Source organism: Telmatherina bonti (assembly GCF_933228915.1).
Source record: "Telmatherina bonti genome assembly, chromosome: 4".
NCBI classification, from domain to species: Eukaryota; Metazoa; Chordata; class Actinopteri; order Atheriniformes; family Telmatherinidae; genus Telmatherina; species Telmatherina bonti.
The window spans coordinates 12,863,529-12,875,984 of NC_136622.1; the positions used below are offsets into that span (position 1 = coordinate 12,863,529).

At 38.4% G+C, this 12,456-nt stretch overlaps 1 protein-coding gene across 1 annotated transcript in view; it reads right to left on the minus strand.

Annotated features, from left to right (window-relative positions):
- LOC306755432 (plexin-A1-like) overlaps window positions 1–12,456 on the minus strand; it is a gene marked incomplete at both ends in the record, with an annotated part of 239,478 nt that overhangs the window by 22,070 nt on the left and 204,952 nt on the right. Inside the window, 3 exons of the mRNA XM_079239811.1 lie at window positions 172–330; window positions 676–773; window positions 5,422–5,570. Of these exons, the coding sequence (XP_079095937.1) occupies window positions 172–330; window positions 676–773; window positions 5,422–5,570 (406 nt within the window). The remainder of the gene's footprint in view (window positions 1–171; window positions 331–675; window positions 774–5,421; window positions 5,571–12,456) is intronic.

Here is a 12,456-nt window from a genome sequence, read left to right on the forward strand (position 1 = left end):
AGAAAATAAATTGGATGATTTCAGTCAACTCAGTGGAGTCGTTTCATCAATGCTTTAAGTTAAAGGAAAATGCGTCTATGAACCTTGAAAATGTTACAACCTTGAATTGCAAACTAGAGCTGCGTAGGAAACATTTATGAAGAGAAGAAAAGCCAAACATCATCTCCTCACCTCCTGAGCAGGAGTTTTGGGTGGTTTTTGCTCTCCAGGTTTCTGTCTATCAGGTCAGACAGCAGCTGTTTCAGCACCCCTGTGGCGTACTCCATCTCCCCCTGCAGGGCTGTCATGATCAATGACGCCACATTGCCTCGATCTCGCATTGAAAACGACCTGAAAATACATTAAAACTTAATACAATACAAACGCCAACCCATGAAGCCACATCTGAAGCAGCTTCTCATACTGCACGAATGTGCTTCATCAATGTATGTATAGAATATTCATGCACATTTAACCTTAATCAAATGGCTTCCAAACTTAACTTTGTTTGAATGATTTACAGTAACTTGTTGATATGTGAATATTGACCTTTTCTTTTAAACGCATTTTTCTTTTCATTGTCATAATGCTTAACAGACAATACAAGAACATGTGTATCAGGTATTTCAAATAAAAAACTGAAAAGAAAACACACATAAACAAAAAAAGTAACTTTATGTTTAAGAGCATAAATACCTCTGTGCCTCCAAAGTTCGAATGAATGTCAACAAGAAATGCTTCTTCGTCAGCAGCTGGCCGAACAGTGTAAGTGCCTTCTCAACATTCGCCTGGACCTGCAGAAACACACAGCGACACACAGGCAGAATTACAACAAGAGTGCAGTTCTCCATAAACAAACGGCTTCCATTTCTGTGTTGAAGAGTATAAAATTTCATCAGTCTTGTGCCATTCTCAGATTTTCTGAAGAAACTCGCCTCATGTCTTGTGACTTTATTCAAAAAAGGGTTTTATTTACCTTCATTCTATTTTCAGGATAGCATATCAAAATTATACCCATCCAATGGAGAATATAATGTTCTTATCTAATTTGACCTCTATTGTAACATTTCCTCTGATGAAAATAAATCATGTGGAAAGAAAAGAGAGAAAAAGTTTTTATGCTATAGGAAACAGGATGGTTGAGCTTTACCATTCTGGTATTGTAGAGCAACATTGACAGCCTCCAAGTTGCAGATTTAAAACAGTCAGTTTCCTAAACAATAAAACTTTTAGATGATCTCATTAACTTGTGGAGTGGGACAATCTGCTCGGCTGGTAGCGAAAGGTTTATCTGTTTGTAGCATTTAGGAAGCCATTTTTAGGAATATGCTAACACAGTGTTTCTGTTATCTATTGCTTCACTGTGACTTATGTCAGTACAAATGTTTATCTGATCTCTCTTTATTGGCTGTTTCTCACTTATTTGTTTGTATTAAGGTTTTCATTCTGGCCGTTTTACCGATATTTCATACACTGAATTTGTCCAACTCTTAATCTCTGATATCAATATCAATCAGTACTGATATTTATGGAGAAAGTTGTACCAAACAAACAAAAATCTCTCTCTCTTATATTTTGCTATTTTGAGTTAGAGAAGACTAATTGAACTGAAGAGGTTGATATATAATATGTGCATGTTGTGTAAAAGTTATGTGATTAAAAAAGTAAAAACTGACGATATTACCTTTTAAAGTCTATATCGGCGGATAAAATCGGTATGCCGATAATCTCCAGTTTGTTTGTCTCCATTTTCAGTGATTTCATGGACTTATTTTTTAAAAAGAGATTAATTTGCAGGGTATTGTCTAAGAAAAGAAATGTTTAAAGCAACATAAATTGATGACACTAAAGTTAGAAATCATAAAAACATTAAGCCTACAGAGTTCATACGCTGTAAACTCACATCCAGGACCTCATCTCCTGTTAGTTCACTGTGTTTTTGAGTTTTCATCAAACTAAGTAAAACCCTTCTTCTGTTCTTTTTCTTTTGTTTTAAGGAAAATTGAATCATTAGAATTATTAAATTAATTATTCATTCATTCATTTCCTGAACCCACTTAATCTAAGTAAGGGTCGCGTGGAGCTGGAGCCCATCCCAGCAGCCTTCGGGTGAGAGGCAGGGTACACCTGGGACAGGTAGCCAGTCCATCGCAGTAATTATTATTAAATAAATAAGAATTAATCGGGATACAGAGTGAAATCATCCCCAACGGAGGGTAAAAAATGATAGGGAATGCAAAAAATATGAACCACTCAGCAAAGTGGGACTCTGAGCTGTTCAGCAACAGGTGTTTGTCCTCTCTGTGTGAATGCTTGAGACTGCAGCGCCATGGCGTTCTTCCTCATCTGCTGTGTCAAACTATTTTAGCTGACAATTTACTATGAATGTCTTTTTGACACCAAAAATTGACCATCTCTATGCTTACTGGAGTTAAATATTGACGAGTATTTCAATCGCCCGTCCTGCTGAAAACGTACACACACACTTTAACCTCCTGGACTCCCCTGTGAGCTCAAACCGTACCTCTGTTTGTGTTAGGTTTCAATCTCGATTCGTGTTGCTATAAGATTCCAATAAGATTAAGTCTGTGTTGGATTTAGTAACTGGATTGGGAATGTTTGGATCTCTGGTTTTTATCTGTTCTATGGGCTTTCTAAAAATGTCTAATCAGACTGGTCTAAACCAGCCCAGCTTGACAGAAATCCTTCTGTCAAACAGAGAGGGAAGAGGAGATAGAAGGGGGTGTTTAAAAAAAAAATAAAATAAAAAAAGGAAAGAGGCATTGGGGCATAGCAGGATTGTGTGTGTGTGTGTGTGTGTGTGTGTGTCCTAGTTGGTGACAGAGGTGCACCCTGCTTGTTCCACTGGCTGGCACCTGTCACTACTTATCAACAACACACTAAACCCCCTGAAGACGCCCGCGTGTCATTCACTCGCTCTATCTTCTTCACTGCTCTAATTCTTCCTCTCACACTCATCGTTGACTGTTTCACACCACTGCTCTTTCCCCTCACTTCGATTTCTCTTTCCATTTGTCTTTACACATGCAGACACACAGACATGCATCGTTTTTCATCTTTTTTCTTCCACTGTAGCTTCTATTCTTCCTCTGTTAAGACATTCCATAATAAAGTGCGTGAACCTCTTTCTAAAGTGCTAAATGAGATTCTCAGGCCTCTAGGGTGAGTACCAAGTGTGATGTGTGTGAGCAAGGCAGATGGAGATGCATGTACGGCACAGAGAGTATCACCTAATTTTCAGGACACATTCAAAGGATGTACATGTACAAATCAGTGTATGTTTGTACATGTTGTTTATGAATAGTGTGGCTGTCCAGCTTAGGGGGAGAGAAGAGTCACACAGAGCAATAAAGCCTTTGGATTACACCAGCAACCCCTGGGGGAAATACAGAGGGACAAGGAGGAAAGTCTAGACATAATAATAAAATGCGAACGCACCCTTTGCTTGACATTCAAATTAAAGGTATGCTAATGCTTTGGGGACTTTGCATAACAGAGAATCATGACTGTACTTGACATTTTGATCTGTTACAGATGTGATAACTTTAGGAGATAAAGTTCATTCTAATTTTAGCAAGCATAAAAAGTAAGAGACTGAAGTATTGTAGGAGACGATAAGAAGAAAGAAAGTCTTCATTTTGACAGATTTTCTTTTTTTTTCTTTTTTTTTTTTTTTTTTTTTTAATAGTGTGAATGTAACTAAACTCTTATCAGAAATGATCACATGCATGAGCTGGGGCCAATAAGTGGCGAACCCATGGTGGGTATAATGACACACACAGCTAATGTGTGAATGAGATGCTCTGCAAGCTGGTGTCATTCCATATGCTAAACACTGCTGGACAGAAATCATTCTGCAAAGTGGAAATCACAAAATGATTGAATGTTGTTGTGTTTTTAAAAAAGAAAAAGAAAAATGCCGGAAAATGATGCAATTAATCTGACAGTCATTTCATACCATGGTCAGAATTAGGGGATTTTATTTGTGTTGTGTATGTTGTGTGATAAAAGCAATCTTCATTTGGTAATCAAAAAAGCTAATGAAGTTTTAGATGGATTTCCTACAGAAACTTATGTTCAATTATCACCATGAGTCCACATGAGTGTATAATGGAAAACAGATGAAAACATCTTTCACTTTATCTGTAAAGTGTGAGTTGCGTCCTCTGCTTTATTAGGTATGATGGCATGTGTGCTCTTTTCTTTCTTTTATTTTATTTTTTATTATTTTAATTTTTTTGGAGGGGGGGGGGGGGGGGGGGGGGGGGGGGGGGGGGGTTTGGTTATGCCTTTGTTCAAGATTTGCTCGCAAACAACCAATCAATTTCGCTCCGCTACATTCTGTTGCACTAAAACTCCACAGCTAATCTGTGTTCCTGCCAAGTTTGTATTATCAATAGTCTTATTTTAAGTTAAATACTCACCCCCAGAAGCCACAGGGGGGCTTTTCAAAAATTATCAAGGGAGAGTTCCAAAGAATGAATTGTTCTTTTCTTTTCTTTTTTTTAAGGGAGAAATTAGTGTTTAGACTACCCAGAGGGCTTTCTTTCCGAGAATATAAATCCGCTTTCTGGAACAGAGTGATTAAATTAAGTTGTAAAAGGTCAAACAAATTATTCTGACTTCAAAAAGTCAAGGTTCCAATCAAAGTCAATGGAGCAGCACCAGAGTCTACATCTTAATGATACTGCTGATTACAAACTTGCCTCTCTGGTTTTTAGGTTTGGAGGAGAGTAGCTTATCTCGACATACTATTAATTCTACTAGCCTTGGTCTTAGTGGCGAAATGTCTTTATAAATCAGGTTCACCATCTTCATTCAGCTGTGCTACAAGGTGGCCGCATGTACCGGCTCAATTAGTAACTTAACAGTGATGTACAATGTAAGCAACAGTCCCAGAAACCTTGATGATATTTTTCCCTTTTTGCTGCTTTTACACTCCCATTTCTTTATGGTTATACACTCTTTTTATTTCATGTCCTTTATATAGCATTTTTTTGTCAGGGAGTTCAGTTTTAAGTTATTTTTCGCCTTGTTATGGATATTTATGGAGTGTGTTTCCAAATGGGACCTGACTAATAATGAAACTGAGGCTCTTGGGAACTTATTTGCACTGTGTTGGGAATAAGTACACAAAAAGCAAAGTAAGAATGATTCCTTTAAATTACACAACATACATGTCTCTGATGATGCCCCTTATTGGATGATGACTTCAAAAGTCTTCAGTAGTTAAACCAGAGAGACACTTTCACGTTATTAAATACAACATTTAAAATGCTTTTATCAATCATGCGCTGTGATTGTGTATTTCTACATTTTTTGTTAGTGGATTAGTATAAATTGTGAGTAATTGTTTCTGTTGAAGTGGGTAATTCATTGTTAGTTTGTTTCAGTTTTAAGTTTGTTTGATGGTGTACTGACCCGTACCTCCATCTCCTTGAGGACTGGGTGGTCCTCGATTCCAGGGAAGAGGACCCGCATTGCGTAAGTTCTGTAGTCCAGGAAAGGAATTCCTGCTCCATCCAGCTCCTGGGTTAGCTCATGGATGTCTGTCTGAAGCTCAGCGAACGCTACAGAAGAAGGAAGTGGATTAAAAAAAAAAAAAAAAAAGATTTGCAATGTTAGGTTTTATGAATCATAAAGCCTGGATTGATATACAAAGCATTGGTGTATCTGAGCCTGTGAAGATACCAGCTGTTCAAGCATCTGATTAAAGTGCACGTGAATGACTAAACACTGATGGTTTGAAACTTTGCAGCAAGTACCATCCATTGGCCTGGAACCATCAGTGAAGTAAGCCACAAGCATCACAAAATCTGGCTGTGGTTAACATTTCTGTATATTTCTATTAAAAAACTTTTGAGGGAACAGTGAGGCACAAAGTCCTTTAATATCAAAGCCATCGTTATGTATTTGATCCTGTCTGCAATTTATTTAGCCATCTGTCTGTATTCCATTCACAGCAGAATGTTTTTTCCTTGCTTTGCAACAAAATACCTTTTTTTTATTCTTTTTCAAATGACAAAATGATCTGATGATCCAAAGAGGTGGACTGTATCAAATAAATCAAACTTAGCTGACCAGCCAGACTGTGAAGCCTTTGTGAATTTTGTTTCAAACAAAAAATTTGTAAATTGACAAAGGCAAAAAAAAAAAAGTCAGTTTTTCCAATAAACATGCTACAGGTAGTAAAAGCCAGATGAACAGAAAACAGAGAGAATGATGTTATTGACTAGAAGGGCTGTGACGATGTTCTTTTGTCCCGATTTGATTCAATTTCTTTGGTGCTGATTTGATTAAAATTGTGATTCTCACAATTCTTTGATATCGCTGATTATTGTAGACTTAAAAAAAAAAGAAAAAGTCCAAAACTTATTTTTGAGTAATTTTTCTCGATTTCATTTAGGAAAAAAACAACAACACAGTAGCCAGACCGTCATTCTGCTGCTATAATGCCCAAGAAGACAAGTGAAAAGGTCAATAAAAACAATAAAGATGACAAAAATATTTATGATGGATTATTTTTATTTATTTGAAAAGCAAAAAAAAAAAAAAAAATTAAAGCAAAAAATCCCAATGTTCAATTTTTTCGATTTGATTTCCCACCCCTATTGACTAGCAACATGTTTAATAATTGCATATCACAAATCAGAATTGGCATTATTTCTGTGATTTTTAATATGATGCCAAAACAGTTTTGAAGAAGAAATCACTGCATCTACATAATATCTGATTTGACCAGCAGGATGGAAAAATCTGTAAAACCTGTCGGCCTTTCAGATAAGAAGTTGAGAAATTATAAAAACAAAGATGGAGGAGTCAATAAGAACAGATCAGAAAAAAATCAAATTTTCCATTAGCCCTGACTCATAGTCATGCCTTTGTTGAGGCTGCAACCACAACTTTAACACATAGTTTTCGGCATTTCGCAAGCTAGGTGTTTGCATTTTAAAATGTTATTGATTGTGGTATCTTATGAATAATTAGATTAAAAAACTTTATAATTTAACAGCCCTAAAATTTATATTTGTCACACAAAACTGCAATGAAAGTCATGAAATACAAGAATGCAAAAGATCAGATTCCTTTTTCACCCATGGTGCCATTTGCTTTGCTATTCAGCTGTTCTAACCAGTATGCAATACATACGCTGCAGCCAATTCCAACCAGCCAATATCTTCCAAACATTTCTACTGGGTGACTCTTAAAAACATGCCAGAAAACTTAGTGTACTTTCTTAGGACTATCTCAGGTAAAAGTAAGAGTATAGATAAAGTACTCTTAGCAATCCACATATACATATATATGTATATATATATATATATATACATATATATATATATATATATATATATACATCCACTTAGGCTATAAGCCAAGTCTTCTTAATTTCGGTAAGCTCTCCAGAGTATCTTCCTTTTTTTTTCTTCTTTACATTTAAAGTGTGTATATTAATAGTTATGCTAAACACTTAAGGAAAAAAAAGGAAAGGCAGTTCAGGAGCGAGAAAAGCAAAACCAAGACAGAAAACAATGTTCCTGGAAAGGAAAGTCAATTAATTGCATGAGTGGATAATTATTAAGAGAGCAACGGATGAGTTTTCATGCATAATTTCCCCCAGCTGCTATTGGACTGTTTGGCCCACAAGAGAGATGAAAGAAGAGAGGAAGCAAAGAAGATGAGGGGGAGAAAAGGAGAAAGGAGGAATGAGAGAGATCGGGATTCAAAGAGGCAATAATCGCAGAACAAGAAATTCAGAGGATTGAGAACACAAGTGAAAAGTACTGAGAGGTATACATGACCAAAAAAAGATTAAAGATTAAGATAAAAGTGACAAGTAAAGAAGTAGGAAGACAAAACTAGAAGAGTGAGCTAGTCAAGAAGATTTACACAAGCATGCTTATGCACTCTTTCCACAATTTCAGGTCATAAACTGCTGTCAAGGCGGCTATAGGAAGACATAAAAAGATCTGAATTTCTCTTTTTGGTCTGAATGAAGCAAACATAGAACCCACATGGAAACATGTTAAATGTATCAGATGGTGCCTGCTTAGTAAATGATAAAAGCATGAAATAAAAGCCGGATCTACTAAGATTCCTGTTTATATGTAGCAATTTGTGTGTGCAATCTATAATTTTGAGTGTGGGGCTGAACTACGATCAACAGGCGGATCGATGCGACGTCTGCAGTAATGTGACTCTGCGTCGGTCTGTCGTGGTGAAGATGGAGCTAAGCTAGAAGACGAAGGTCTTGATTTACTGGTTGATCTCTGTTCCTTCCCTCAGCTATGGTCACAAGCTGTAGGTAGTGACCGAAGGAACGAGATCGCAAATACAAGAGGCTGAAATGAGTTTCCTCCGCAGGGTGGCCTTCTCTCCCTTCGAGATAGGGTGAGAAGCTTGGTTTTCCGGGAGGGGCTCAAAGTAGAGCCGCTGCTCTTCTGCATTGAGAGGAACCAGTTCTGGTGGCTCGGGCATTTGGGTAGGATGCCTCCTGGACGCCTCCCTGGTGAAGTTTTCTGAGCATGTCACTGCAGGAGGAGACTACAGGGAAGACCCAGGACGCTGGAGGGATTATATCTCTCGTCTGGCCTGGGAACGCCTTGGGATCCTGCCTGATGAGCTGGCAAATGTGGCTGAGGTGAGGGAAGTCTGAGCTTAAATGCTTAGGCTGCTGCTCCTGTGACCCAACCATGGATGAGTGGCATAAAATTGATGGATGGATGAATGGATGGATGGATGGATGGTTGGGCTGAACCACGGCTTGTGGGTGATTTACTAAGAGTCACTGCATAAATGGCAACAGGTGTTGGTTGATGAAGCTGACGCTTAAATGAACTAAAGCAAAGAAGTCTGACTGCCGCACATGAATGCTAAATAGGTACAAATCTGTGACAATGCTAATGCTGTTGGTAAAACAATGTGAACGGTTGATGAAGTAAAAAGATGATGTCAAGACAGAAGAAGAAAGAAAAACTGGCATATTGTAAAACATCTGTGAATAAAACAGGTGAGGGTGTAGTATGTGATATGCACTGTTACCTTTAAGAAAAGAAAAGAAAACATGAATGAATAAGACAGGCTCTTGTTTCTAATGCACGCCTAGCTTTCACCTCCTTTTGAAATCTGTTACTTTGCAATTCCTAGTGCAATTTCTATAAGTTAGTTTGCTTTCAGGTTTGATGGACAACTCTGCTGGTGCTAAATTAATATATTAAAATAAACAACCCGCACTGCATATTCAAGGAACTGCCCACCGAGCTTCAATTCAGCTCTTTAGAAATCTATGTTGACGTCACGGAGGCTCCCTTCATCTTTTTATATACAGTATTTGGTAGGGAGTTTGTGTTTTTGTGCATGCAATCTCTTAGTAGATCTGGCTCAAATTGCTGCATTTTACTGAGCTGTGGTAAAGTTTTACATTTCTCGGATCTTCTAGAGTCGCTCTCTGATATGCTGAACCCACAGTGAGAGAATAATGCTGATTCCACTCCTAAAACTGGAGCATTAAATAACTTTGAACTAGCAACTACCAAGCTAATGTTTCGCCTTCATCAGTGGAATGCATCTCCCTTCGATGCCAAAATTGGGGCTATTTTTTCGAAATACAAAGAAGCAATGAGTACAGGAAAATGTGGATTGATTTTGTCCTGAGTGAAGTTGAAATGTGGGCCCACCATTGACCAGACTGAAATCATAATACATTGTTAATGAAGCATAAGACATAAAGTCGAGTTTCAATCAAGATTCTGATCGGTATATTTACCGCTAATATTCATTGGTTTCTACAGCTGGCTGGACAAGCAACCAGGGCAAAATTTGGCAAAGTTGTAACATGCTTTACTGTTACAGCATTCATCTAATCACTTATGTTTCTTTGCATGTCCAGTTCTTTATTAAGGCAGTAACACATACTGTAGAATGCAAAGAAAGATGTGTCTTAAAATGAGCTGCTTGTCCCAGTGTTTAAGATTTGTTGAGTCTGACTAAATACTGTCACATTTTGGCAAAACCATAAATTTAGCTTTGTCACTCGTGCCATTTTATTATTATTAAATCAGCAACTGCAGGGTATCATATTAAAATAATACGATGTTTTACAAAATGTATCCCAGCTCCAATTTTCAGCTCTATTGCTTTGAAATATGTACGTCTCCCCCAAGAATTGTGTCCTGTTTGTTTCAGTTTACATCGTCATTCCAAAAAAAACAACAAAAAGAGCTCAGAATGATGGAAAATATCATCAATAAAGGAGAAAACCAGCTTCCATTAACACTGCAACATATCATAACCACAATTTAAAATGAAAGAAGAAACTAAAAAATGGAGCCATTTATTCTTCTAAGGCACAGCAGCACTCATAATTTCTCTTTTTTATTAAAATGCTTAAGTTGAGAACTTATCTGATACTTGAAGAAATCTTAAAAGTAGAAATATTTACACAAAAGTCATATTCCTTTGAGCCTTTTTATTAAATATATTAAATATTTTAATTTTTTATCATCAGATGGGGACAATTTCATTCTGATGACTTCCATTTGTTATGCAGCTGATAGGGCTTTTTGTCTCGTCATTCTCTCCAGGAAAATCCATGTTTTTTTTTACCGTGACTACACTGTCAAAGTCTGGGAGGTTGCATGTAAAAATGCCACAGCACAGAGTTTGCATAAATGATCTCACAAACAATACTTTGCAGCGCCATGAATTTATTTGCAAGTCCATTTGCATTTTGTGTGCTTCTTCACTGTCGTTGAGGATCTCAGAAACATCTTTATTAGCTCCTCCGAGCAACATCATGACACTTGCCATTCAGCAGTCTTTCCTAATGTGCAAGTAGCCATGCTTACTAATGAGTGGGTCTGGATGAGTGTTTAGTGTGATGTCTGCTTCTCATGGATGACTGAACATCTCTTCCCTCTGAAAAGTCTCAGAACAGAGCCAGCCACACACACCGTTTGCTATCACACTCACAGTAGACCGCCCACTTCAGCTGCTACTCCACCCACACGTACTGCCTTGTCTCTGTGGGCCAGCTGGGTGTGCAGCAGGCAGGGCGGGATGCTTTGTTGGGTGGGAACAAGTCCATGCTTCACATCCTGCAGAACTGGATACCTCCATTTCCGTTTGCTCAGATGTTTTCTGATCTACATATTTGTGGATGTATGAAGACTGAGCAGTAAACTGTGAGTATGTTGGTATGTATTTATATGGTGGGTGGCTGCTCATCTTAAGCCCAGGTCCTCTATGCGGTTGAAGGTCTTGTGCAGTATTTTAGCTGTTCTGAAGACTGATCTCTTCTGGATGGAGATGTCTGATGGTTCTACAACTTTATTTTTTACCTTCCAGCCCTTCTCCAGGTCATCCTTAAGGCCATGGCATTTCTCCAATGTTCTTGTGTTCTTTTTTCCTGATACTTCCATCATTGGGGTTGGATATGTCAATCATGAGGACATTCCTCTTCTGGTTATCCATGATCATTGTTTCTGGTTGGTTGAACGCCACTACGTTGTCTGTGTGTATCCAAAAGTCTCATAGGATCTTAGTGGTTTTATTCTCCATTACCTTGGGAGGTGTTTCCCATTGAGACTTGTTGATTTCCAGATGATTCTGTACTGTATGGCAGTTGCTTGGTTATGGCGTTCCATGTATTCATTGCCTGCCAGTATCCTACACCCTACTGTGAAGTGTTGGAATATTTCAGGGGCCTCATAACACAGTCTGCACTTGGGGTCCGGCATGGTATCGTAGATGTGGGTCTTGATTGCTCTGGTACTCAAGGCTTGTTCTTGTGCTGCCATGATTAGTGTCAGTGCTGTCCTTCAATCCAGCCCTCTCTATCCATTGGTAGGACCTGTTCATTTTGGGCTCTTCAGCTATCTGTTGTTGGTACATCCAATGTGTGGCCTTTTCCTTCCATTACAGTCCTCCATTTGTTCTCCTTTAGTTTCCAGTGCATGAGGCATTCGCTAAGTACTTCATCCCTTGGGGCTCTCTTCCTGATGGATTTGTAGGTGTTTTATCGTGGATAGTGGCCCTGATACTCCTTAGTCCTTGGTCTTCCTCTTTGTGCTTAGTGTATAGTTGGTAGACACTGGACTGCAACCCTCCATGCATGGTGAACAGCTTCTGTGTTTTAACATCTGTGGCCTGAACATCCTCCTTTGGCCAGCCTATTATCCCAGCAGAGTATCTGATCACTGGCAGGGCATAGCCATTAGCTGCCCAGATCATCTTCTTCACATTGAGCTGACTTCTCAGCACTTGCCTTACTCGTTGCAGATATTTGGCTGTGGCAAGTTTCCCTTTGGCCTCTTTGTGGTTGCAATTTGCTGGTGATATGCCAAAGTACTTGTAGCTCTCCTCGACATCTGTTATTCGTCCTTCTGGGATTGCAGTGCCCTACCTTCCCTTTCTTTGTTATCATTCTGATACATTTCTCCATTCCAAATGACATTC